Source organism: Sus scrofa, chromosome 9 (genome assembly GCF_054392235.1).
Source record: "Sus scrofa isolate SSC_HxYL_T2T_F1_AM1 chromosome 9, Sscrofa_HxYL_maternal_Yorkshire_Landrace_v2.0, whole genome shotgun sequence".
In the NCBI taxonomy this organism is placed as follows: domain Eukaryota; kingdom Metazoa; phylum Chordata; class Mammalia; order Artiodactyla; family Suidae; genus Sus; species Sus scrofa.
Window position 1 is genome coordinate 107105155 of NC_139391.1, and position 27167 is coordinate 107132321.

General features: G+C 36.1%; 1 protein-coding gene across 4 annotated transcripts in view; it reads right to left on the minus strand.

The window, feature by feature from the left end:
• Nucleotides 1-27167, minus strand: part of PHTF2 (putative homeodomain transcription factor 2) — a 127433-nt gene that overhangs the window by 71464 nt on the left and 28802 nt on the right. For all 4 annotated transcript variants that reach the window (XM_084977348.1, XM_084977345.1, XM_084977347.1 and 1 more), the window contains exon 2: nucleotides 26729-26808. Coding sequence is in view for 1 of the 4 variants with exons in the window: in XM_005667703.4 (XP_005667760.2) it covers nucleotides 26729-26773 (45 nt within the window). In the remaining 3 variants the exon portion in view is untranslated. The remainder of the gene's footprint in view (nucleotides 1-26728; nucleotides 26809-27167) is intronic.

Below are 27167 nucleotides of genomic sequence, written 5' to 3' on the forward strand. Positions count from 1 at the left end.
GGAGGAAAATTATTCAACTGGAGGGGAAAAGTATCAAAGCCAGGTAATGAGACTTAGAAAAATTAGGTCGGGAGAGAATAATATAGTACATTAATATACATGATAAAGCATTATATAAAGGCATTACAGTATACATATTAATATACTAAAACAAAATGGCAAATGAGGAAGGAATTTCAAGAAAGATGGTAAAAGGAAAACTAAAAATATTGAAACATCCTGAGGTGGTGAAATAGTTAAATACATTAATGTCAAATAATCTTTTTCTCATTTATTTATTTATTTTCTTTTTTGGCCGCCCGACAACATATGGAGTTTCCAGGCCAGGGATCAGATCTGAGCGACAGCTGCAACGTATGCCACAGCTGCAGCCACCCTGGATCCTTTAATTCACTGTGCCAGGCTGCGGATCAAACCTTCCTCTCTGCTTTCCTGAGAGGCTGCTGATTCCATTGCACGGCAGCAGGAACTCCTTGATCTCATTTTAAATAGGAGGCAAAGTCATGAGTGAGATATGGAAGCTGGAGAATTTGGGAAGCAGAGGATAATAAAAAAGGTAAGAAACAACCCCTCAAGGACAGAATACAGTATCACCTGGAGTAAGTTAGATTAGGGATACCAGGAAGAGCAAATACAGCTGAGTTGATATTTAAGTGGTCAGCTGGGAGTAAGCACAGTTATATTTTCCCTTTCACCTACCAAGGCTCAACAGTCCAGAATCAGCAGGGGAGAAATTAAATATACAAACACATGCACGCAGTGCCACCAAAACCACATAATGCCAGGCATGATGCTAGGCAAGATCCTTCAGTAGGTCTTCAAACTATGTAGCTCCCTTTCTCTTTCTCCCTGCTTGCTTCTCCCGGACAATTCAGTGCTGCATTAGATGGGGCAGAGCCATGGGGGCCCAAAGCTGGGTTTAAGAGAGTCTGACACATAGGGGTGATCAGACATGGGGGGGAGTATCAGCCCAAATGTAGTGTAGTGGGGGACTTCGTGGGGTATGGGGAGTCATAGCCTGAGCAGGATAAAAGAAGGGTGACCACAGGCAGGAGTAAGCTGGCAAAAAGTGTTGAAGCCCAAGCAGGGCAAGGAGGCCACACACTTGGAGGATATCCTAATGTGGGGTGTTGGAGTCCAGTAAAGATGAAGAGGGTCTAGAATAAAGAGCTTGAATGGGATTAAGAGGGACTCCATATACAGGATGGTATTGCAGCTGGGATGGAAGACTGGTTGCCTATTTAAGGACTGATGTCTCAAAAGCCTGAAAATGTTCCTCTGTTTACTCAAAATTATCTATAAAGCTATTAAACAAGAGATTATTAGTTCAATGACACAAATGCTATATGTAAATAAAAGGGTTTAATAAATTATGACATTTTTCCAACAGTTTATTATATTCATTAAAATTAAGTTTTAAAAGAATACTCGGTGATGTGAGAAAGTACTTTTACATGAAAATAGGATAATTAAAAAAAACTAAACACATTATAATCCTAATTTTGTTTGGGAAAATTCACAATGTGACAGCAGAGTAACTCTGTGACTATTACATTTACACTTTCCATTTTCCTATGATAGACATGTATAACTCTTAAATTATGATTAAAACATCACTAAAAAATCAAGAGGAAATGGAAGCTAATATCATCTGAGTAGCATCAAATATTAGGTACTGAGCTAGGTGGTTTGGAATACATTTTCTCATGGAAAAGTACTATGATAGAGGGGGCAGGTTGTCAAGAAAGCAACTGCCATTTCTCAAAATCAATTTAAGTCTCATTATGAAAATAAATAAGGCTTTTCCTATGAGTTCACAACAGAAATTTTCAGCCAAGAAATTTTATCTTCATAACAAAACTGTCAGAAATCCTAGTACCATGAAAGAGCAGGTAGATGGGTATCTACCACCCTAGAATATCAAAGGAAAAAATGAGTGAAAGAGGCAAAATGCTAAAATATTCCAAGTGCCCAAGAAAACAACAACATTCCATACAGGACTCTTGTGGAAGAAGGGTAACTTAAAATTGCATTAGGTGGTGATGGAAGGAATTTAACTAGTTCACACAGGAAAGGGAGGGAATGGAAGGAAGGGAGCCTGGCAAACAGCTCTGTGGTAGAACTGGGAGAACTCCAAGTTCTGGAAGAGGCCAAGGAGAAAAGGCCATCATCAGCTCTTTGGCCTCTGTAGCAACCAGCAAGGGCTGGCCATACAGGAGAAAGAAACAGCCATGGACTGTCTCCTCTGACTCCTTTCCTATTCCCTTTCAATTCTCAAAAAATTAAAAATACTAATCCTCAGAGCTAGTGAGAGTTAGTGACACAGTGTAAGATCAGGGTCCCTCAATAACCCCCAGGTGCCACAGCCTCATCTTTAATAAGGAGCTGTTCTCTTCAACTTAAAAAAGATTAAAAAGCAAGTATCTAGTTGATTCAACACCTCTCATCTACACTTAAGTAAAATCATTAAATCACTGAGAATAAAGGACTGAAGTCTTGCTATATTCTGAGGACTCCAAGGACTGTATCTGCCTGTGTCATTTCACACACCCCTCTTCCAGTGAACCAGACTAACAGCTGACTCAAACTGAGCCTCTCAGATTCTCTTCCCAGTTCTATTAGACGGATGGCTAATAGAGGGGAATGGCAAATAAAATTAATACAAGAGAGCCCCACAGAGAAGTTTCTAGAAGTTCTGCTGCTGAGGGGCTCAACATAACCCTGGTTTGTCTTTCCTTCCTAGGTCTTGGCTATCTGCTGTTGGCACAGTTTACGTGTGTAGTGAAAAGTAGAAGCAGAACACAGTGGTGTTTTTTCCTGGCCCAATTTTAATGAGAACGTTGATGTTATTGCAAACCAACACCACTCTGCATAATTTATGAGGACTGTTTATTTTCCAACTTACTGTTACAAGGCAGTGGGTTCTCACTGAATTTATTAGTCAAGGTACCGCCCAATTAATAACTTTACCCAAGAAATCATTTTGGCAAAGACAATTTAACTTCTCTACTTTTCTACTTAACCTAGCCTTGCATCATGAATTGTGATAAGACCCTGCTAGTGAGGAAAAAAAGATTATGATTTGCTTCTATTAATCATAGGCAAATAATTCAAATATGCCTTACTTTTTCAATCAAATAGAGTCAAAAACACATTACTCAGGGTAAATACTAACATTCTATTTAACAAACCTATAACATTAATTCCCAGGTGTTACAGCTCTTACAGCCAAATCTATAAAATTTAACATTATGCATACATAATTACTTGGATTTTTCAATAAGTGTTACTGCAACAAGTAGATGAAAGTTATTAAAAATAGGTTAAATATTAAGCTATTTTAAAAAGCTTTTTAAAGTTATTCATTAAAGACTTTTAAAAAATTGAGTTTCCTTCTTTAGCTTCTAAATCATCGAAATACAGCGAAAGATAAAATATAAACTTTGTCTTCATTTTACCATTAACAGTACCGCACATTTTTATACATAAGCTTAAGAAAAAAAAAAAAAAAAAAACTCCCCCCCAAACCCAATAAGCTTCATCTTCTCACTTAGTCCAAGAAAAGGCATTCATCAACAACACTGACCATAATTCTCCCAGCCAAACAGGCATTTATAAAAATTAACTTAGTTAAATAACAGTGACCAAAACCAAGCTAGTCAGTATACATACAAGACTTCCAATAGACTAACCAAACACATTTAAGCTAAAATAATAGTTATATGGATAAACAATAACTGCTGCTCCATTTATTGAGCATTTGCTATCCTGTCACAGATTATAGTCCAGGCAGGAAACAAGACACACAGGACACATTGAATGCCACCACCCATAACCACCTGAGAGCCCACAGCCAAGGAAGGGAAACGTGGGAGAAACAAGCCAGATTTGGATACAAAGTTGGAAGTCGAATCACTCTCAGTTAAGGAGATTCTGTAGCCTGTTCCAACTGGGTTTGAATTCTGGCTCTATCATGCACTCTCTATGTGACTGGAGGTAACCACTGGACTTCTCTAAATTTTAGTCTCCTCAGTTATAATTTCAGGATAATGGCAGTAACACCTATTTCAGAAGGTTGTTGTGATGATAAAATATAGGTTAAGTACTTAGGACAGTATGCAGCACATAGTAAACCTTCAATAAATGTCACCTGTTATTATTATTCACCTAGTCCTACAATCATGACATAGGAAGCTCTGGACCAACTACTTTACTTACACAGTATTATTTAACCCTCATATTTTAAAGAAAATTAAACAAAGTAGAATTTAACAACTTGCCCAAAGTCACAAGACAACAAATTACAGAACCAGATTCAAACACAAGGATGCTTGACCACAAGGGTCTTGCATTTTATGTTTTTCCTGGTTGATTTTCAAGTTTTCAAGACTCATAGGGTATTTGTATGTGGTACAAATTCAAATTGTGTTAAAATCAAAGGGACTGTTTATTTTAAAACCTCTCAGACACTGTGCTAGAACTTTCTGAAAAAAAAAAAAAACACTATTTTTTATCATCATTCCAAAAAAAACAAAAAAAAAAACAAAAAAAAAACAAACACTTTAAAGTCAACATTTTCACTCCCATCTTGAAGATGAGGAAACTGAGTCTCAGAGAGGTTGAAATAACTTGCCCATGGTCAGAGAGCTTTTAAGACACACAATTTGGATCCCATCTATAGGCACAGATACTCATAGGCTGGATTTCCACTACACAATGCTACCTAAGAAAAATCTTCATCTTCTTTCCTCAAAATAATAGCAATCTGTGAAAACTGCTATGTCTTAGTAGTAGATACCATTTTAAACTACTTGTTTAGATAAGAGGTAAACATACCATCTATTTCAGATATATCCATTCTTTGACTTGCCAAGATTTGTTTTTAATCAACCACATTCCTAAGAACCACATTCCTTTACCTTTGTGTTCATTACTGCACTTTTAAAAGTCCAATTTTATTACTTCTTTGCACAGAAGCTGTTTAAACCCGTCCTGAAAGAATGAGAAAAGGTCCCACACCAAGGCATTTCATGTCGAGTGAGAAAAAAAAGAAACTTTTTAAAACATAAATGCATATATTTATTACATCATCTCAAAGTACTGTTTAACTACTTTATATGAGGTATAGGGCATGATTTGCCCCCAAATCACAAACTGTTTTAGGTTCACAAGGTTCTGACAATCTTGTAAATTCCCTTAACAGGGTTTCATACTCTGGTAAAGCCAAATGAGCACATGAATAGGAAAATTCCATAGATGTTTTACTGCATCAAACTGTAAATATTTACTACACCGTTTATTAGTCAATCTGATGAAAAAATGGAAGCTTTCACATATTTCTTGTCAACTGACATCTATTATTTGATAAATCTTTTTCTTCAATATAACAGAAAAGGGGATAATTATAGGACTGCTTTATTAATTATCACACACTTTCAGGAAACTGGAATATTTATTTATAACAGGTTTAATCAGAGCAAAACCAAAAAACAAACAAAAACCTCTACAACTCAACTAGTCAAAGTAGAGCTAAAGTTGGAAATGATCAATAATATGCCAATCAACTAGAACTGATTATTGTTTTTTAACAAATAATCTCTTCTCCTCTTGATTTTTCAGAAATGACCTAAATTTTATATCAAAATTCAAAAATTACCTCAGACCTCACAGATAAGAGTCAGAATTTTCTGGGAAATCAACACTTAGCATGGCAAGGAAGATCATGCCAGTTTGAAGGTCTCTTCCAGAATTTCTAAAACTACAGTAATTTCAAACTAAAATTATAATGCAAAAATAACCAATTAAAAGAAATAACTATGCAAATTAAACTACGAAGAGATGGCACTTCTCACTCACTAAAATGTCTATAATCAAAAAGACAGGCAATAACAGGTGTTGGCTAGAATGTAGAGAAACTAATACCCTCCTATGTTGCTTGTGGGAATGTAAAACTGAAGCAGCCACTTTGGAAAGCAGTTTGGCAGTTATCACCTGGTAATTCCACTCCAACTTATCCCCAAAGAAATGAGAACATATGTCCATTAGAAGATATGTATGTGAATGTTTATACCTGTACCATTCAGTCAAAAAAATGCAACCGAACTAAGTGTCGATCGTGAATTAAAATGTAGTACACCTATACAATGGGATTCTACTAAGCAATAGAAAGGAATAAAGTACTCACACATGCTACAACATAAGTGAAACTTAGAAAACGTCATGTTAAGAGGTCAGACATAAAAGACCACATATTGTATCATTCCATTTATATGAAATGTACAGAAAAGGCAAATCTATAAGAATCAAAAAGTAGATAAGTGGCTGGCTGGTGGTGGGAGTGGTAATGAGGAGTGATTACAAATGAGCAATATGTTTCTTTTGGAGATGAGAGAAATGTTCTGAAATTAGACTGTCATCGTAACTGTACAACTCTGTAAATTCAGTAAGAATTACTGACGTGTACACTTCAATCAAGTGAATTTTATCACATATAAGTTGATAAAGCTGTTTTGTAAAGAAATAGCTATATTTTTTTAAATTTCTTTAAATAAAATAACATGACAAGCATTTAAGGGGAAATATATATGTATTCAGAAGGCCTTGGATCCTAAGAGAAATTGGGATGAAAAAAACTTTCCTTTGAGTTTTGACTCCTAGCACGTTTTCCATTGCTATACCTAGAAGACTGTTCTGCTCTTTTTGTGTGTATGTATATTCTCAAATAATTTTTTTTTGTCTTTTTTTTTTTTTTTTTGTCTTTTTGCTATTTCTTGGGCCGCTCCCGCGGCATATGGAGGTTCCCAGGCTAGGGGTCGAATCGGAGCTGCAGCCACTGACCTACGCCAGAGCCACAGCAATGCAGGATCCAAGCCGCATCTGCAACCTACACCACAACTCACAGCAACGCCGTATCGTTAACCCACTGAGCAAGGGCAGGGACCGTACCCGCAACCTCATGGTTCCTAGTCGGATTCGTTAACCACTGCGCCACGACGGGAACTCCTCAAATAATTTTAGTATTGCCCTAATAGTAATTTGAATATTTACAGGATCTACTTCCCAAAGGATCTGAGATAACCAAACATTATGTAGTGCAAATTACAGATCACTGCAACTAAGAAAATGTTAATAAAAAGAAACTGTGTTGTCTAAATAGCTGCTAAATTTATATTATTTGGAATTTCAGGATTTCTTTGAAAATATTTAGATGTATATGAAACTTGTTTGAAATTATTAAATACATAATTTTTGCTTGGATAATCAGATAATCACTGACAGTAAATGGTGATGAGTTTTTTCTTTTTTTTTTTTAATAATTTAAAGCGGGGCTTTAAAGACAGAAGATCTGGGCAGGCAAAGTTCTGCCCTTTACTCAGTGACGGGAGCACTTTAAACAAAACAAAACAAATGTAAAAACCTCTGAACTTGTTTCCTCAGTGACATTTTGGGAATTGGAAAGTTATGGTATGCTATTTACAAAGTACTTAGTATACAGAAGGCATTAAAGTTTTGTTTTTCACCTCAGTTTTGTCTAGCATTACACAAAAATATCATCATATATAATTAGAGAAAATGTGAGCAACTGGACTTCATCAAAATAATCTCTAGAATTTTTGGACCAACAGTGAAATAAAAGTATGAGTTCTTGATTCTGTGACAATATTTCAAATACAATAGAAAGCTGAGTCCATTTCTGATTTTTAGGTATAATGAACTATGGTATGAACCTATAAATAGAGATAACAAGTAATTAAATACTCATATTATGATCAGTTAAGGTATTAAGAAATATAATGCTTGGGAGTTCCCTGGTAGTATATTGGTTAGGACTCGGCACTTTGTTACAGTCTGGGTTCAATCCCTGGTCTGGGAACTGAGGTCCAACCGCTGCATGCTGTGGCAAGGAAAGAAAGAAACAGGAGGAGTTCCCATCATGGCTCAGCGGTAACAAACCCAACTAGTATCCATGAGGACACGGGTTCAATCCCTGGCCTCCTCGCTCAATGGATTAAAGGATCTGGCGTTGCCATGAACTGTGGTATGGGTCACAGACGAGGCTCGGATCTGGTATGGCTGTGGCTGTGGTGTAGGCCAGCAGCTCTAGCTCCAATTCAACCCTTAGCCTGGGAACCTCCATATGCCACAGGTTCGGCCCTAAAGGAAACCAAAAAAAAAAAAAAAAAAAGAAAGAAAAAAAAGAAAGCGAGAGGAAGGGAGGGAAGGAGAGAGAAAGAAAGGGACAGAGGGAGGAGGAGGAGGGGACGGGAGGGAGGGAGGAAGGATGAGGAACGAAGGGAGGAAGGGAGGAAATTTGATGCTCATATTTAGACAACAAGCAATTTCTTAAATTATTTATGGCAAAACCTAGCTCTTGCAGCTTTCAAATTTTGATTTATTCAACCTATCAAAAACATGCCATATTGACATCAACCACAGCAATATCTTTTTTGACCCATCTCCTAATGAAAATAAAAACAAAAATTAACAAATGGGACCTTAATAAAGTTAAAAGTTTCTGCACAGTAAAGAAAAACATAAAATGAAAAGACAACCCAGGGAGTGGGAGAAAATCTTTGTAAATAAAGCAACCAATAAGGGATTACTCTCCAAAATATACAAACATCTCAAACAGCTTTATAGTTTAAAAAAAAAAATCAAAACATGGGCATAAGACCTAAACAGACATTTCTCCAAAGAAAACAGATGGCCACAAAGCACATGACAAGATGCTCAACATCACTAATTATTAGAGAAATTCAAATCACAACTACAATGAAATATCACCTCACACCAGTAAGAATGGCCATCGTCAAAAAGTCTACAAACAAAAGTTCCCAGTGTGGTACAGAGGATAAGGAGCCGGCACTGTCTCTATGACAGCTTGGACTGGATCCCCAGCCTGGCACAGTGGGTTAAGGATCTGGCATTGTCACAGCTGCGGTGTAGATCACCAGACCCAGAAACTTCCATATGCCATGAGTATGGCTGAAAAAGAAAAAAATTAAGTCTATAAACAATAAATGTTGGAGAGAGTGTGGAGAAAAGGGAATCCTCCTACACTGTTGGTGGGAATATAAATTGGTACAACCACTCTGAAGAACAGTATGGAGTTTCCTTAAAAAACTGAAAAAACAAAACAAGACAAAACTACCATATGACCCAGCATTCCCACTCCTGGGCATACATATGGAGGAAAGCATAACTGGAAAAGATACATGCACCCCAGTTTTCATAGCAGCTTTACAATAGCCAAGGCATGGAAACAACCTAAATGTCCACCAACAGAGGGTTGGATAAAGAAGATGTGGGAAGTCCCATCGTGGCTCAGTGGAAACGAATCTGACTAGCATCCATGAGGATGCAAGTTTGATCCCTGACCTTGCTGTGGGTTAAAGGATCCAGCATTGCTGAGAGCTGTGGTGTTGATCACAGACATGGGTTGGATCTGGCATTGCTGTGGCTGTGGTACAGGCCAGCAGCTACAGCTCCTGATTCAACCCCTACCTTGGGAATCTCCATAGGCCATGAGTGTGGCTCTAAAAAGACACACACACACAGACAAAAAGATGTGGTACATACCTAAAGTGGAATATTACTCAGCCATGAAAAAGAATGAAATAATGCTATGGGCAGCAATATGGATGGACATAGCGATTATCACAGTAAGTGAAGTAAGCCAGACAGAGATATACAAATACCATATGGTATCACTTATATGTTGAATCTAATAAAAATGATACAAAATAATTTATAAAACAGAAACAAGCTCAAAGGTGTTGAAACTAAATTTAGAATTACCAAAGGGGAAACCATGGTGGGGGGAGATAAATTAGGAGGATGGGATTAACACGCACATACTACTACATATAAAATAGACAGCTAAGAAGGACCTACTGCATAGTGCAGGGAGGTTTACTCAATATTTTGTAATAACCTATGGGTGGGGGAGAATGGATACATGAATCTGTAGAACTGGTCCACTTTGCTATAAACATGACATTAATACAATATTTAAAATTAACTACACCCCAATAAAAATGTTTTTAAAAACCTATCAGTGAATTTCTCTAAGGATTACAGGAAAACAAAATTCAGTTAAGGAAACTTCTCAGAGAACAAAGCATCAGGAGGTGGACTCAATACACAATGAGAAAGTAAATCTGAGTAACTGTATCTGAGCATTCTTCCATGTACTAACTGTATCTGAGCATTCTTCCATGTACACTAAGAATTTCTCAAGTTCTTCTCAACGGTCTGCATTTCTGCATAGTCATTTTTGCTTAAGGGTAAATGAGGATTTCCTCACTCATACAATCTTCTAATATATACCCTCACTCATACAATCTTCTAATATATACCCAAGCAAGTGAAAAAGGAGCCTTGTGCCAATTTGCATCATACATAGACATTAACCTAGGATACTGTACACATCATACTTAAACTCCATTTTTATTTGATTTTTTTAAGTCTAACAATATTAGACTATAGTTTGTTGACACCACAGTATTTACTCTGTCTCCAATTTGCTTTTAGGAAAACAATCCTTCTATACAAAGAAATTCAAGAAATTTCTAAAAAGCAGAATCTGTTTGATTACACCTTTGGCATATGGAAATTCCCCAGCCAGGGATCAAATCCAAGAAGCTGCACTATGACCTATGTCACACCTGTGACAATGCTGGATCCTTAACCCACTGCACCACAGTGGGAACTCCCGGAATCTAGTCCTATTATAGGACCAATTTAAGACATTATTTTGTTTATATAAAGAGAAATTAGTCAACGTACATTCACATTTGTTTTTTAACAAATAATAAAAGCAGGGGGCTAGGGAGTTCTCTTGTGGCACAGCCGGTGAAGAATCCAGCATTGTCAGTGCAGCAGCTCAGGTCATTGCTGTGGCAAGGGTTCAGTCTCTGGCACGGGAACTTCCACATGCAGAATGCATTGCCAAAAAATAATAATAATAATAATAATAATAATAATAAACAGTGTGAGAACTTAGTAGTAGGAAGGGCATAGAACTAAATTCCTAGATTTAAACTCTAGCCCATCACTTACTAACTCCATGACTTCAGTCAAATTACTCTAACCACCTTGGTTTTCTCATTTATCTCAGTAGAGAGATTTCTGCAGAAATTTCCCATTTTTCAGAGATCTCTCCCTCAATCCTTCCACTCAGGAAATCATGTAATAATAATATCAGATCAGGAATGTTGTTTGAGAAATAACATGTATAAAAACTAGGGGAAACTTGAAAGTAACATTTAAAAAAAGTGCTGGTGTTGTGTCATAGTCATTGAAAAACCAAACTTTTACATCACCCAAGATGTCAGTAAGATGTTACCTATCTTTAAAATAACATCTAAACACTGAAGCCTGAATTAACTGGGACCCCAACAGGTATGGAAGGCCCCATCCCTGGTTACTAAAAGATATTAACTGCCAGTTAAGGCAGTTAATGTTACTAACAAGAAATAGTATTTGTTATTTATCAAGTGCCAGACTCACTTTCCATGTATTAACTTAATTAAACCTCACAGTAGACAATACTGTTATCCCTACTTTGTTGTTACAAAAAATTAAGTTGTACAAAGTTTAGTAAGTAGAATACAGGAATTAAAAACCAAATGGGTTGGGGAGTTCCTACCATGGCACAGCAGAAATCAATCTGACTAGGAACCATGAGGTTGCAGGTTCAATCCCTGGCCTTGCTCAGTGGCTTAAGGATCTGGCATTGCCGTGAGCTGTGGTATAGGTCACAGATGCAGTTCAGATCTGGCATTGCTGTGGCTGTGGCACAGGTCAGAAGCAACAGCTCTGATTAGACCCCTAGCCTGGGAACTTCCATATGCTGCAGGTACAGCCCTAAAAAGACCAAAAAACAAAAACAAAAAACAAAACAAACAGACAAGCAAACAAACAAAAAACCCAGATGGACTGGCTCCACAGTGGAGACCTTACCCACCAGTAATTTCAATCAGATCCTTACACAAAAACCACCCTATGTTCTTTTCCCCTGGCTCTGATCACCATGAGGCTTCTGGAAAGGGTGACATTTAACCTCTAATCATTGTCAGAAACTTCTGCCCCTACTGACTCACTATGGCTCCCTTGCCACTGGGAAAACTATCAGGTCCACTATGAAAGCAAATGAGAATATATAAAACTCTTATGTTAGTACAATTTACTTATCTTTTAAAAATATGTAAAATAGTTATTATTATTAGTAACCAGAGTAACTATAAGGATTAAATGTGCTAATACATACCAAGCTAACAAGAGTAATAGGCACAGAAAAGTTCAATAAATGTCATTCCCATGAATTACCTAATGCTTCCTTTTCCTTCATAATGCAGCATGAGACAAGGAAGGAAGGTTCAGGTCTTATTTGCATTCTTTTAATATTTATCATAGGATATACTCTGGTTTATTCTAAAACATAACTCTGACTAAATCATGCATACCTAATGTGAATCAAGACTACAGTACCTTCCTTGTTTACATATTTCTAACAGTTTACTATAAATAGCATGAAAAGCAGTATCATATTTTTAAAGTTATTTAAATGCCAAGAGTATTAACATATCTTGTTATATAAATACCTTTGTATTTTATAAAATATTAATGTGTTATTTCTGCTTATTCAATCATTTGAAATAAAAAATGAGACCATGAAACACATCTAAATTATTCAAAATCAAATACATTAACCTGTTTACTTCCTTCCACTTACCTATATAAGGTAAAATTAATATGAAGAAAAAGATAAAATGGTCCTGGGTGCTTAGTCCAGGTTTCCCAGAATTAGAATCTAAGGGACCTAGACCACTATCGTCATTGGTCTAGGTTTGCTGTAATTAGAAGAATCCAGATGGCCACACAAATGCTACTAAGAATGACTACAGATATGCCCACAGAAGGTATACCTTTCATGTTCACTCTGTAGAGTTAGGAAAAACTGTGCAGAGGAAGAAGTAAAATATTTACTTACAATATGTGTTAAAATTTATAATGAACCATTTATCTAGACAGTAAGACTCTGCTAAATTACTAATCTTTGTCAAGTGCTTTGTAAAGCATTTGCAATCTTATGCTGTTCATACTAGTACTATATATATTCTTATACTGATGAGACAACTGGACCTTTTAGGAGGTGTCAGAAAGTTCTGCACCTAGTATTTGGGGGCAAAAATTCCGGTTCTGACTTATAACTCCATGCTTTTCCACTGCACCACACTCTTGGATGTAATTTGGCCAGCACTGTCCTAAGTATGTTCCACAGATACTCAGGGGGAAAGAAAAAGTTAAGCCAAATGATTTCAGAAATGATGTTTCTTCTATCTGCCTCATAGGCAGTCAGTAACACTGCACATTATTCAAACTATGAAATCTTCTAATCAAAAAACTTGTTTACCTTCATCTAACTCAGTATTTCCCAAACTTATTTGACCAAAAATTCCTCTATTCTAATAACATCTATTAACATCATGCAGAAACACTTTGGGAAATGTTACTATAGGCTATAAAGTATTATGTTTAACACTTGATTTAACAGATATTTAGCATAAAGAGATTATCTCATATTTACTACTAAATTAAATCAAATTATTTACAATAAATAACTACTTTCATGCACGGCACACCATAGGTACTCAATATAATAATGAAGAACTATATAAAGCAAAAGTTTGATGTAAGGATTGTCCTTTTTTTTTTTTTTTTTTTGGTCTTTTTTAGGGCTGTACCCACGGCATATGGAGGTTCCCAGAGAAGGGGTCTAAATGAAACTACAGCTGCCGGCCTACACCACAGCCACAGCAACATGGGATCTGAGTCGTGTCTGTGACCTACACCACAGCTCACAGCAATGCTGGATCCTTAACCCACTGAGCGAGGCCAAGGGAACAGACCCAAGTTCTCATGGATCCTAGTCGTGTTGATCAACCACTGAGCCACAATGGGAACTCCAGCATTGTCTCTTGATAGCAGTGTAATCAAAGTAGAAAAATTTATCAAGTACTAAAAATACGGTACGACACTGAAATAAATGGAGATAAAAAGGATTCCTTCCCTTGCAGATCGGCAAAGGAGATTATAATTATACTGTGATAAGTACGAGAATAAACAAAACACCACTGTAACACAGAGGTAGAACGATAACCAAATTTATACAAATACTACTAGTCATGTCAAAGAGACTCAGAAGCCAACGTGAATAAGCGCCTACTGGCAAGACAATAATGTGAGCATCAATAACTGCAATAGGTTGAAATACATCAAATATCTTTAAAGCCAAGAGTTCACACTGATAATTTAAAACAAATTAACAAGAGTGTTGACTTTTGGGGGACCTTAGGTAACTACCACATTACTTTGTAAACTTGTAAAAGAGAAAGAATCAAGAAAAAACAAGCACTATACCACTGCCATGAAGAGAACATACACAACTTTTCTATATGAACACTAGCAGGGAACAACTAATCCAGTTTATCCAGTTTTCATAGAATTATGAAAGATGTCCTTAAGGGAAATATACTAGCTTGGCATTTCAAGGACCAACTTGAGTTAATTTAAAAGGAAAAAAAAAAAAAAAAAAAAAAAAAAACGAGTTCCCATAGTGGCTCAGCAGTTAACGAACATGACCAGCATCCATGAGGACGTGGGTTTAATCTCTGGCCTTGATCAGTGGGTTAAGGATCCGGCATTGCCGTGAGCTGTGGTATAGGTCGAAGACACAGCTCATATCTTGCAGTGCTGTGGTGCAGGTGGCAGCTACAGCTTCAATTCAATCCCTAGCCTGGGAAATTCCATATGCCAAGGGTCTGGCCCTAAAAATACAAAAAAAAAAAAAAAAAAAAAGCAGAAATGGGCACCCCAAGCAATAAGATGAAAACAGCATGAGACTTCAAAAAAAGTTCTACTTGTTCTCCAAGTACCATGATTTTCTTTTCTGTGGAAAGGGTCCTTTGTGCCATATGTTAGATTCCAGATATAAGTGATATCATATTTATCTTTCTCTACAATGGGATCCTGCTGTGTAGCACTGGGAACTCTGTCTAGTCAATTATGATGCAACACGTAGTGTGAGAAAAAGAATGTATACGTGTGTGTGTAACTGGGTCACCATGCTATGCAGCAGAAAAAGTATATATACAAAGAAATTAAAAAAAAAAAAAGTTCTACTTGTTGTTGAGGTAGAATTAGTGAGTAAAAAGTTGAAGGATGGAAGAGGCGAGAAAATAACGGAAATTAGATAAATAAAAATCCTTAAAAATCTTGAAGAACCATGAGTTTATATCATATGTGAGAAGTCTTTGAAGAAAGTAAATTAAATACATAAGTCATAAGATCAAAATTTTTTTCTGGCCACACCCATGGCATATGGGAGTTCCTGGGCCAGGGACTGAATTCAAGCCATAGATGAGAACTATGCTGCAACTGTTGCAACTCTGGGATCCTTTAACCCACTGTGCTGGGTTTGAGAATGGAACCCGAGCCTCTACAGTGACTGGGGCCACTGCAGTCAGATTCTTAATCAACTACACCACAGCAGGAACTTCCCAAGATCAAATTTTTATTTAAGGTAAATTACTCGGGTGGCTTCAAGGAGAAAACATTTAATTGGAACAAGAATTGAGAAACAATGTAGGAAGGGAGGATTACAGCAAATTTGAGAAATATTTAGGAGATTAAAGTAGTAACAGAATGGTGACCGAAAAAACAAATTTAGATGGAGCTTTATGTTAGTTCTCAAGTGCTTTAAAGATAATTTTGTTGTAGCATTTATCATAGAGTATAATTTGTTTGAATTTTGGTTCCCCTATGATGCAGAGGTGTCTTAAGTACTTAGTGCGTAATACATTAACAGATCCATTATAAATGTTACTTAAACGCAGATGGGAGCAAATTCTACCAGGACATCATTTTTTGTGAAGAGAGGGGAAGGCTTGGTTTAAAAAAAAAGGCTTTGATTCTCAAAGTCTTTAAAAAAAAAGGCTTTGATTCTCAAAGTCCAACCGTACTAATAAAACTGAAAGTACTGATTTTTCCCTACATGAAGTCAATGTAATGAGGCTTTATTAGCATTTTTCCTAGTTTTCTATCAGTAAATATAAATAAACCATATAATAAAGTATTAAGAAGCTACAAGCCAGTAATTAAAAATATATCCTTCTATCTACCACTTTGAGATCAGAAAAATAATCTCATTCTCTGATTCCCCAAAACTCTAAAAGAATTAAATTTTAATAAGGCTACCTTATTTTCTCTTTATTTACAGTCTTTTATCTGTTTAGAGTTATACACCAACTCATCTCTCCACATACTAGGTAAACCAGACTCTTTCTGTAATTCTAATCCGATTAGAAGGAGTGGAGGGAAAAGACCAAAATCAGAAAGCAAACTAAAGGAAGATTTCACTTTAAATGACCAGGTTATAATATCTCCTCATCAGGACATTAATTTGGGGAAAAAATTCATATGGGATATTTTTAGGCTATATACCCTCTCCAGCATTTCACTTTTGTGAATTAACTCTTGATACTGAATTAACAGCTTTCATTTGAATAAATTCCATGGGCCATTTGGTAAAAAAAAAAAAAAAATTTAGTTTGTATGTTACCCTGTTAAATAGCATTTATAAATGTCATTCTCTGTGGAAGTATAAACATACAGCAAGTTAACACTAGTGTTTTAGATACTCTCAGACCTTTTAAAAGCTGGTACACTTGCCTAATTTTAGGCTGCCAACTATTTCACCATGTCTGTTACTATGGTTAAAGATAAACTGAAAGATATTTGGAATATAACTGGCAAACATTATATCCTTGACTAACATTTCTATCTTAAATCTTTTCATCAGAAAATGAAAAAGGTCAGAGACTACTCTTCCAGTATGTCATAAAATATTTTTCTTCCCAACTCCCAACAGGTCTAAGAAGCTTTATTCATTGAGGAAATTCAACTCTCTTCAAGTAACACTGTTTCTTGGATCTCCTGACAACTTACGTAAACAACTAATTTAATTTTTAGGCACTGTATCTGGCAACTGCTATTGGCAAACGAATGTTTCCTTTAAAGGAATAACTATTCCATGTATCAAAAAATGTCATAAGCAAATAAATAAAAACTGCAGCATTTCAAAGAAGTTATGTACTACGTAGATATTCCTAGTTCTAGCATACCAAAATATTTGCAAAACAAAACCAAAAACCTCCTATCACCAAATATTCAACTTAAGAGGACAAACATAAAATACTATGCATCTAGATATTTATGTATTCACACTGTCTAAACATGGTGAAAGAGATCTTAAAAACTTTTAATAATAAATAATTTTCTACTAATTGTTTTAGTGAACTTAGTACTTTTATGTTCCAGAGTACTGAACATAGATCTCCCTGGAATTTGTAAATATTACTGTGTAGCAGCCCAGAAGGACACTGCTGGGGAACAGTGCGAGATATTTTTTTTTCTGTTTTTCCATTTTCTTTACCCATGGGAAATCAGTCTACTATATCAATTAATTCTATTACTCATGGTACAGTTAACAAGATTTCTAGACTAGGTAAACAAACAAATAAAAATACGACCTTGTTGAGTTACCTTATCTCTCAGTGTCTCAGTTTCCTCGACAGTGAAATAAAGATACTACGAAAGGTTAATTTCTAAGGTACCTTTCCTTCTCTACATTTTTGATTCCTTAGTAACAAGTTAGACTCTAGCACAAGGTAACCTCAGACACTGAGCATGCTGTGGGGGGTGGGGGGGAACATAGAAAGAAATGAGGGTTTCTGAGTCACTGAAAGTGCTGTCTGCAAAATCAGTTCATGGAAATACTTGATTTTTTACCCAAGGAGAAATTTTCATGAGCCTTCCCTCAGGTTTTGCTTCAGAACAATGATCCTTCAGTGTTCACAGAGGGTTGGTTCTAGCACCTCTAAATCTGTGGATGCTCAAGACCCTTATATAAAGGACACAGTATTTGCATGTGACCTAAGCACATCCTCCTATATACTTTAAATCATCTCTAGATTACTTATGTTATACAATGTAAATGCTATGTAAATAGTTGCTGGTACATGGTAAAATCACATTTTGATTTCTAGAACTTTCTGAAATTTTTTTTCTAAACATTTTTGATTCAAGGTTGGTAGAATCCATGGATGCAGAACCTGTGGATATGGAGAGCCCAAACTGCCTACAATTTTACTAACTGATTAAACAAATGGGGATAAGGCCAAAGAAGTGAAAATTCACAGCAAAGGAGCACATATAAATCACCAATTAATAGACAGTAACAACTACAGATCAGGAAAATATTAGAAACTGATCATTTCTATTACATTTGCAGTTAAAGGTAAAGAACTTTTGGAAAGAGTTAAATTTTTTTAAAAATTTGTTCATTTAAAGGAAGACAGCTTTTACATCTGGAAAGTGTTGGGTTTAGGTTAAGGAAGCTGAGCTAACTGTTCCAACGCATAATGGAAAACATGAGAAGATTTTGAGAAATCCAAAGCACTATCAGTGAAGTCTTATTTAGCATTCTACAGTACACTGCCAAACGTGATTTTAAATCTCAAGCATGATATTTAGGTGGAGAATAAAGGAATGCCTCCTTGCTATATAACTAAACAAAATGCTTGATTTGTACAGATTAAAAAAGAAAAAGAAGTTCCCTTGTGGCCTAGAGGTAAGACTTTGGCATTGTCACTGCTGTGCCTTGGGTCTGACCCCTGGTCTGGGAACGGTTTGCATGCTCAGGTGAGTGGAAAACAAGCAAACACCTTTCTAGAGAGCTTAAAATAAAGACCATTGGGTTCTATTCCCAGAGGTTTTTTTTTTCCCCTGAAATAAATAAATAAAGGGAAACACATAGAAAATTGATCAAATAGTATATACTGCATTCCTCAAAATTATCACACAAAATTAAGTGATGTTAAATTTAAGAGAATCTGTCCTTCTACTTATTTATTATGTCTACCTTTTTTTAAAAATTAAAAAAAAAATTTTTTTGTCTTTTTGCCATTTCTTGGGCTGCTCTCGCAGCATATGGAGGTTCCCAGGCTAGATGTCAAATCGGAGCCATAGCCGCCGGCTTATGCCAGAGCCACAGCAACGCGGGATCCGAGCCACGTCTGCAACCTACACCACAGCTCACAGCAACGCAGGATCCCTAACCCACTAAGCAAGGCCAGGGATCGAACCCGCAACTTCATGGTTCCTAGTCGGATTCATTAACCACTGAGCCATGGAGGGAACTCCCATTCTACCTTTTAATGCATTGTTTGTTTCATTCCTTCCTAAAATACCTCTCCTTAACCATGAAAAAAAGTACTTCCTATGATCCCAGAAAAAGAATGATATATGTTGTGCGAGAAGTTAAAAGCAGGATTTCCCACTGTGTCTCAGTAGGTTATGAACCCATTAGAATGTCTATGAGGGTGAGGGTTCCATCCTGGCTTCACTAAGCAGGTTAAAAATGCTGCGCTGCCGAAAGCTATGGCATAGGTCACAGATGCAGCAAGGATCTGGTGTTGCCATGGCTGTGGCATAGGCTGGCAGCTGCAGGTCTGATTAGGCCCCTAGCTGAGGAACTTCCAGATGCCACAGCCATTAAAAAAAAAGGAAAAAAAAGAAAAAGAAAAAAAGGAAAGAAAAGAAGAAGCTGAAAGCAAAGGATGAAGGAGAGAGCAACTAAATGTAAATATAGAATTATCAAATTCAAAAATAAATTGACAACTTTAATGGTATTGTTCTATTTTAACAAATACAGAAATGTTCAATTTAAAAGAACTATTAGTCAAAACCTTTAATTATCCAAACTTTTATTAATAACAACATTTCATATTTAGCAAAAGTGAACAGAAGAAAAGACAGAGAAACAAAATGAAGAAGGCAATGTAAGGATGGAGGCAGAGACTGTAATGATGCAAGCCAAGGAACACTACAGACTGTGTTTACCAGAGGCTAGGAGAGGCCTGGGGCAGTTTCCTCCTCAATGACTCCCTAGAGAAGGAACCAACCCAACTGATACTTTGATTTTGGACTGCTGACCACCTCCACTATGGAAAAAATACACTTTTGTTGTTTTAAGCTTCCCAATTTGTGGTCATCTTTTACGAATGCCATAGAAATCTTATACAACTTCGTAGAGTATCTCTAATTTGGTCATTGAGTTAATCAATTTCATTATCACAATAAATCAAATCATGAAAATATACATGGAAGCACTCTGAAAAATAGATGCTATTTAAATATGTAGTGGTACTAAACATCTTCATTATCATCGTCATCCTCACTTAATGTTAAAATAACACATGTATATATAATATTAATCTTTTTTTTAAAAAAAGCTACATACTCCTCCAAATGCTCTCACATCAAAAATCATTTATTTAAAAAACCCTGAATGTCCATGTAAAGGGCAGATGGTAAATCATGTTCCCATAGGAGATAGGAAGGTGAAGTAAATGAGAGGGGTGAGGTAAGTCCAAATGCGTAAGTATTCACCTGGAGGACTGGAGCAAACTGGACAGCACATGCCCAAAATTCAGACTTTTGTCTGAAATATTCTGATCTTTCAATGTTGACATGATTTTTAAAAACTGAGTCGACTAAGCCAAAACTATCTGCAAATCCTGTGTTGAACCACAGGGCATCTAGGTATCTCTCTCCTATGTAAATAAAGCACTGAACCCAGTGTTTGGCACCTAGTAAATCCACAAAGCAGCACTAGGTGTCATAATGTTTATTATCATTGCCGACCTTTGTGAGAACACTCCCAGCAGAAGGACAGCAGCACAGGCCAAACTGTGGAGGCTTAAGGACCAAAGTATAAAGAGGCAGCAAAGGCATAGCATAGTCTTTTCTAACCAGAAATTGAGGAATAATAAGAAGGGATGAGGCCAAAAGAATCTTGAAGGGCATCAGGAGACATAAACATTCTCTTTTTTTTGGTCTCTTTTAGGGTCGCACCAGTGGCATATGTAAGTTCCCAGGCTAGGGCTTCAATCGGAGCTGCAACTGTCGGCCTACACCACAGACACAGCAACGCGGGATCCAAGTCTTGTCTGGAACCTACATCACAGCTCACGGCCATACTGGATCCTTAACCCACTGAGTGAGGCCTGGGATTGAACCCAAGTTCTCATGGGTACTAGTAAGGTTCATTACTGCTGAGCCATGACGGGAATGCCTAAACATTCTTCATTAAGGTTTATCTACCAATTAAATGAAGAGCTCTTTTACATAGTCAAAAAAAAAAAACCTGTCAAATTAAACAAATTTTATAAAAGTGTTTTTGGTATGTTTTTCAAAGCAACCTGAGTACAGAACAAAGAGTGGCATAAAAGTCAACAGACCTGAGTTTTGGTTTTATCATTAATTCATGACTATGATCAAGTCATGAGATCTACAGGCATCAGGTTTCTTATCTGTAAAGCAGCAAGTTTAACAGGAACTAAATGATCTCTAAAGTCAAACTGTCCTAACTATTACTTCTTTCTTCCTTGTAAATAAAATTCAAATTATTTATTTAACAGATACTCAAACTGGAGAGAGAGTGAGAATGGAAAGTTTTTAAGAACTTCACGATCAAAAAGGGGGAGAAAAAAATCTTAGGTTTAGTAACTAAACTAATCTATTTCTGCTAGAAAAAGTCTTATTTTGGGCATGTAAGTGACACTGAAAAGGAAATGGCGGAAAACATGAACAGTGAAGCAAAGCAAGTTGAGGTTTATAAACTACACTTAATCATGGTTTTGTCGTGTGAATGGTAGAAAACAGACATCAATGAAATATCCAATGTTCTAAAACTGGATATTAGAAGTCTGACATTTTAGGTTTCTCATTTACAAGTAAGGATCTTTTTAACCTCATGAGTGTTTTTAGAATTCATGAAATAAAGCACTAAGTTTGGGGAGTTATTTCTCTGGCAAATGTAATAATAATGGAAATAACTCTCATTTATTGAAGGTTTACCCTATGTAGAACGCTTTGCTAACACTTTATGTATACCATCAATGATTCCTCTTGAGTAAAAATAAAATACAGTGTTAATACACATGAAAAAAGTAAAATTCAGAGAAGCAACTTGTCCAAAATAATACAGGCTTTCAAGAACAAGGATCCAAGCCTCTGCTTTCCAAGCCCAAAACCTTTGTTTTTGTCACCACTAGGATATACTGCCTCAAACAGTGGTCATTCTCAAAGGCACACTCTCAAAGGCGGCAGGCTGTGACTCAAAGAGAGCAGAAAGGTTTTATAAAGCTGATAGCATCCTGTTTATTTATTTGAGTCCTGTTATATAAACTGGATACAAGCAATCCTGAACACAAGCAGTTGTTCAGTTTGTAAATACATATGTAAATATAAAATATATATAATAAATTATAATCTGGTTTTCTGAGTATCTATTATAGAGATAAATTTAGCTTGAAAGCCAATAAATGTCCCTTGTTTCGCTAAAGATAATCTGATTTGGATGTGTCTTACTTGCAAATGAATTGCAACTGATCCAGGAAGGAAAATCTTTACAGTAAATAACAGCACAGGGTTTAAGAATTAAAAGCTGAGACCTAATACTTCTCAACGATCTGTATAACCTTGGGCAAATTATCACTCTGAAATGTTCCACATATGTATGTAGTGCGCGCATGCACACACACACACTCACACACATGCAAGTTACACACAACTGAACTTTATTAAATGGTAGAGAATTCAAAGTTCCCAACTATTAATAGTTGACAGCAGTTATCAATCAAGTTCATGATACTTAGGCTAGTTTCTCATTTAAATTACTAAATGAATTCCATTGTTGGCTCATATTTAGAGGCTATTAAACATATTCATTCAAGTTTTCTTGCTTGCTGTTGACTACGTAAGGCAATGACCAAGATCTATATCATATAGTTGTTCTTTGGTTCCATTAGCTAAGTTCACTGTTTTACATACAGTTTTGTATTTCCATATGGTGTTGCTAGTGCTTTTTTCCCCCTTTAAAATTTAGGGTTTTAACTGGGCCACCTTGCTCTTATATATTCATCTCCTGAAAACATAACCTCATTCTCTCCTAATATGATCTACTACCGAATGATAGTCACAAAACAAAATAATGTTAAAACATTAAAACCTCTAGAATTCCCTGGTGGTCTAGTTGGTTAAGGAGCTGGCATTGTCACTGCTGTGGCCTGAGTTTGATCCTTGGCCCAGGAACTTCCACAGGCCACTGAGGTGCCAAAAAAACCCCGAACCAGTAAAACTTTTAAAATCACCTCATCTAGGACTTCCTAACCTGGGGTTCGAATCAGATGTGAAATTTTGTGTTTGTTACTTTTCTAAAAATAAGAACCTGGAAATTTTGGAAATATGATCACAATTTCAAAGAAATGCATGAAAGAAAAGGGGCTGAGAAACATTATCTAGTTAACAGAGAGAAGTGATAAGTGAGACTCAAAGAAATGAAATTATTTGCCCATGGTCAAATAATCAGCAGTATCAGCTTCAGTACTCAAGGCTTCTTTTCACTGACATAAACACCTCTGAAAGGACTTTTATTTTTTTTTAATGATTTTTATTTTTTCCATTTAGTTGGTTTACATTGTTCTGTCAATTTTCTACTGTACAGCAAAGTGACAAAGTCACACATACATATCTACATTCTTTTCCTCACATTATCCTCCATCATGCTCCATCCTAAGTGACTATAGTTCCCAGTGCTAAAAAGCAGGATCTCACTGCTTATCCACTCCAAAGGCAATACTTTCCATCTATTAACCCCAGATTCTCAGTCCATCCCACTCCCTTCCCCTTGTCAACCACATGTCTGTTCTCTGTGTCCATGAGTTTCTTTTGTGTGGAAAGGTTCATTTATGCCATGTATTAGAGTCCAGATAAAAGTGATAACATATGGTATTTGTCTTTCTCTTTCTGACTTACTTCACTTAGTATTAAGAGTCTCTAGTTCCAGCCATGTTGCTGCAAATGGTATCATTTTGTTCTTTTTTATGGCTGAGTAGTATTCCATTGCATATATGTATATCACATGGTCTTAATCCGTTCATCTGTGGATGGACATGTAGGTTGTTTCCATGTCTTGGCTATTGTGAATAGTGCTGCAATGAACATACATGTGCACATGTCTTTTTCAAGGAAAGTTTTGTCCAGATATATGCCCAAGAGTGGGATTGCTGGGTCATATGGTAGTTCTATATTTAGCTTTCTGAGGCCTCTCCATACTGTTTCCCATAGTGGTTGTATGAAAAGACTTTTAAAATAAGCACATAGTTAGGAGGAAAACAAATCTATATGACCTAAAAGCAGTGAAGAGAACTCTCAGGAGGAAATACTGAGGTGGAAGATGAGAGGCATGACTTAAGAACAATCCATTGAAGAAGAGAGCACGGGGACAAAGAGTTGTAGTAAAGTCATTCTCAAGAAAGAAAAAAGAAGCTGGTAGAATATCTAAATGCAACTGACCACAACAAAAGTTTTTCAGTTTGGTCAGAGGTTTAGGAGAACTAGAAAAACCAAGCAAAAAATAAAAACTGTTGCACAGTCAGGAAATATTATCACAGAACATTATATGACACAGCTCTAAACAATGGATACACAAATATAAGCCCTTAAACTGATTTAACCAAAATTTGCACTCACTGGGAGGATGGAGGAGGGGGGCTGGAGAGAAATCATAAAAAACCTAAATCCTTACCACACAGTCAGAAATAAACAAATACCATCCACACTGAAATAACCAAGAAAATGTAAAGGCCCCTTGCCCACTACCTTTTGAGTGGATTCTAAATAACATTTATCACTCAAACTGCTATATAACTATTTAGTGACAATTAATTGCTGTTGCTGTGGCACAGGCTGGCAGCTACAGCTCTGATTCGACCCATAGCCTGGGAACCTCCATATGTCACAGGTGTGCCCCCCCAAAATAAGAAGAGTGTTACTGTGCTAACTAAAAATGAGTATATTTCAAACTCTCCAATCTCAGTTTAGTACATTCTACAAATGATCTTCAACGAAGTTCAAAATGTTTAAACAAAAAGTCCCAGGAGTTCACCTTGTGGACAGCAGAAACGAATCTGACTAAGAACCATGAGGTTGCATGTTCAACCCCTGGCCCTGCTCAGTGGGTTAAGGATCTGGTATTGCTATGGCTGTGGTGTAGGCCGGCGGCAACAGCTCCAATTAGACCCCTAGCCTGGGAACCTCCATATGCCGTGGGTGTGGCCCTAAAAAGACAAAAAGACAAAAAAAAAAAAAAAAAAAAAAAAAAAGTCCTGTAGACAAAATGTTTAAATAAACATTACTAACTCTCAGAAATAGAAATTACAAGAAAAGCTTTCAAAGATCTATAGAGAAAAATTAGTTTTATTAATTCAGCTTTAGGTTGATTGAAAATTTTAAAGATGACAGTAATATATAACCACAAAAGATTGAATTAATAGTATGATCAACAGCAATACCCCCAATTCAGTACTTTACATGAAAAATGTGATACTGAATATCTGTGGTTATGTTTTACCCAGAAAAGAAACAACACATCCAAAGATATACCATACTCTTAGGTTTGTCTAATTTTAAAAGTGTTTTTGTTTTTTTTTGTTTTTGTTTTTGCTTTTTAGAGCCGTACCCATGGCATATGGAAGTTCACATCTAGGCGCTGAATCACAGCTACAAGCTGCCAGCCTATGCCACAGCTACAACCACGTGGGATTTGAGCCATATCTGCAACCTATACCACAGCTCAAGACAATGCCTGATCCTCAACCCACTAAACAAGGGCAGGAATCAAACTTGCATCCTCATGGATACTAGTCAGATTTGTTTCCACAGCACCACAACAGTAACTCCTCTTTAAAGTGTTCTAATTACACTTATTACCAATTCAACTAAAATTTTTAAATTGTCTGATTTTTCCCCATACACAGGAAAAGCTTTAAATATATAATTATTTTTTGTTAACAGAGACCTAATGAATAAGGCATCAAAAATGTTTTAAAATGTGAAAAACACAATACACTATATAAACTAAAAATCTAAGTTTCCGCATATAACAATACATTTTAAAGAGTGTAAAAATCACTCTTTAGGAGTAAAAAAAAAATGTTTAAGGCATCAGAACTTTTACTTTTTAAAGGAAACACTACATGGTAGAGCTTAGTTTGAAACATACAGGATGACACAGCTAGTTAAGTAGTTATGATGACTATTTCTAAAACATCAAAATAAGCATTTTAGTATTTCACTTTGGAAAATACAGTCCCCAAAGGTTTATTTTACTGAAAAGATTCAGCTGTTGAATTGTAACTTATAAGAAACAGATTAAAACTAGTTTCCCCCAATATAAAATAATATAAAATTACGAAAGGTCTGCTAAGCTTTTTAAAAGAAATTGTCAGAAAAACTTACTGCTTTCATAAAATGCTAATTATATTAATACTCCTGGAAATGTGTTTATATTTTAGCTGAAAATAATTAATCTATGATAATGTGGAATAAAACATAAAGAAAAAACATTTTTAAGCACCATCTTTCTTTTGTAAAAGTAAAATCAGCACAAGAATAAAAATACCCTCCCCCATCCAAAGATTCTAAAATCTATTTGTCATTATTTTAGATAATGTTTGACATAAATTCATCATATAATAAAAAGCATGCATTTTCAGAATAAAAACATTTAAAAGGTAAAAAGCTTTGACTATCAACTTACCTTCTTTTGATACCAGACTATAGCATCTGTGACTTTGGACGCCATTTATCCCACCGAAATCATACATTCCTCATTTTAGGCTGTGTAACAGAGAAAACAACACAAAGGCCTTTATTTCTACCTTCTAAAAGGACACTTAACAACATGCATACATAGCACTCTGGTTACTTGCAGAGCAAGGGGTGTATGACTATTCTTATATTACACCCTTCCTCATTACTATTTTAGTAACAGGTTCTCTTAAGTAAACAAAAATCAGTTGCCATAATAAAAGCAGGATCTTTCTACATGAATATTACACTTGAGTTTTCTTAAAAATAGCTGAACTGTCTTTTTTTTTTTTTAAGTAAGTCTTTTAAATAAACTGCAGAATTTCCCAGGATAGACTGGAAATTTCATTTATAAATCCATATATGAAAGGAGTCAATCCATTCACTCA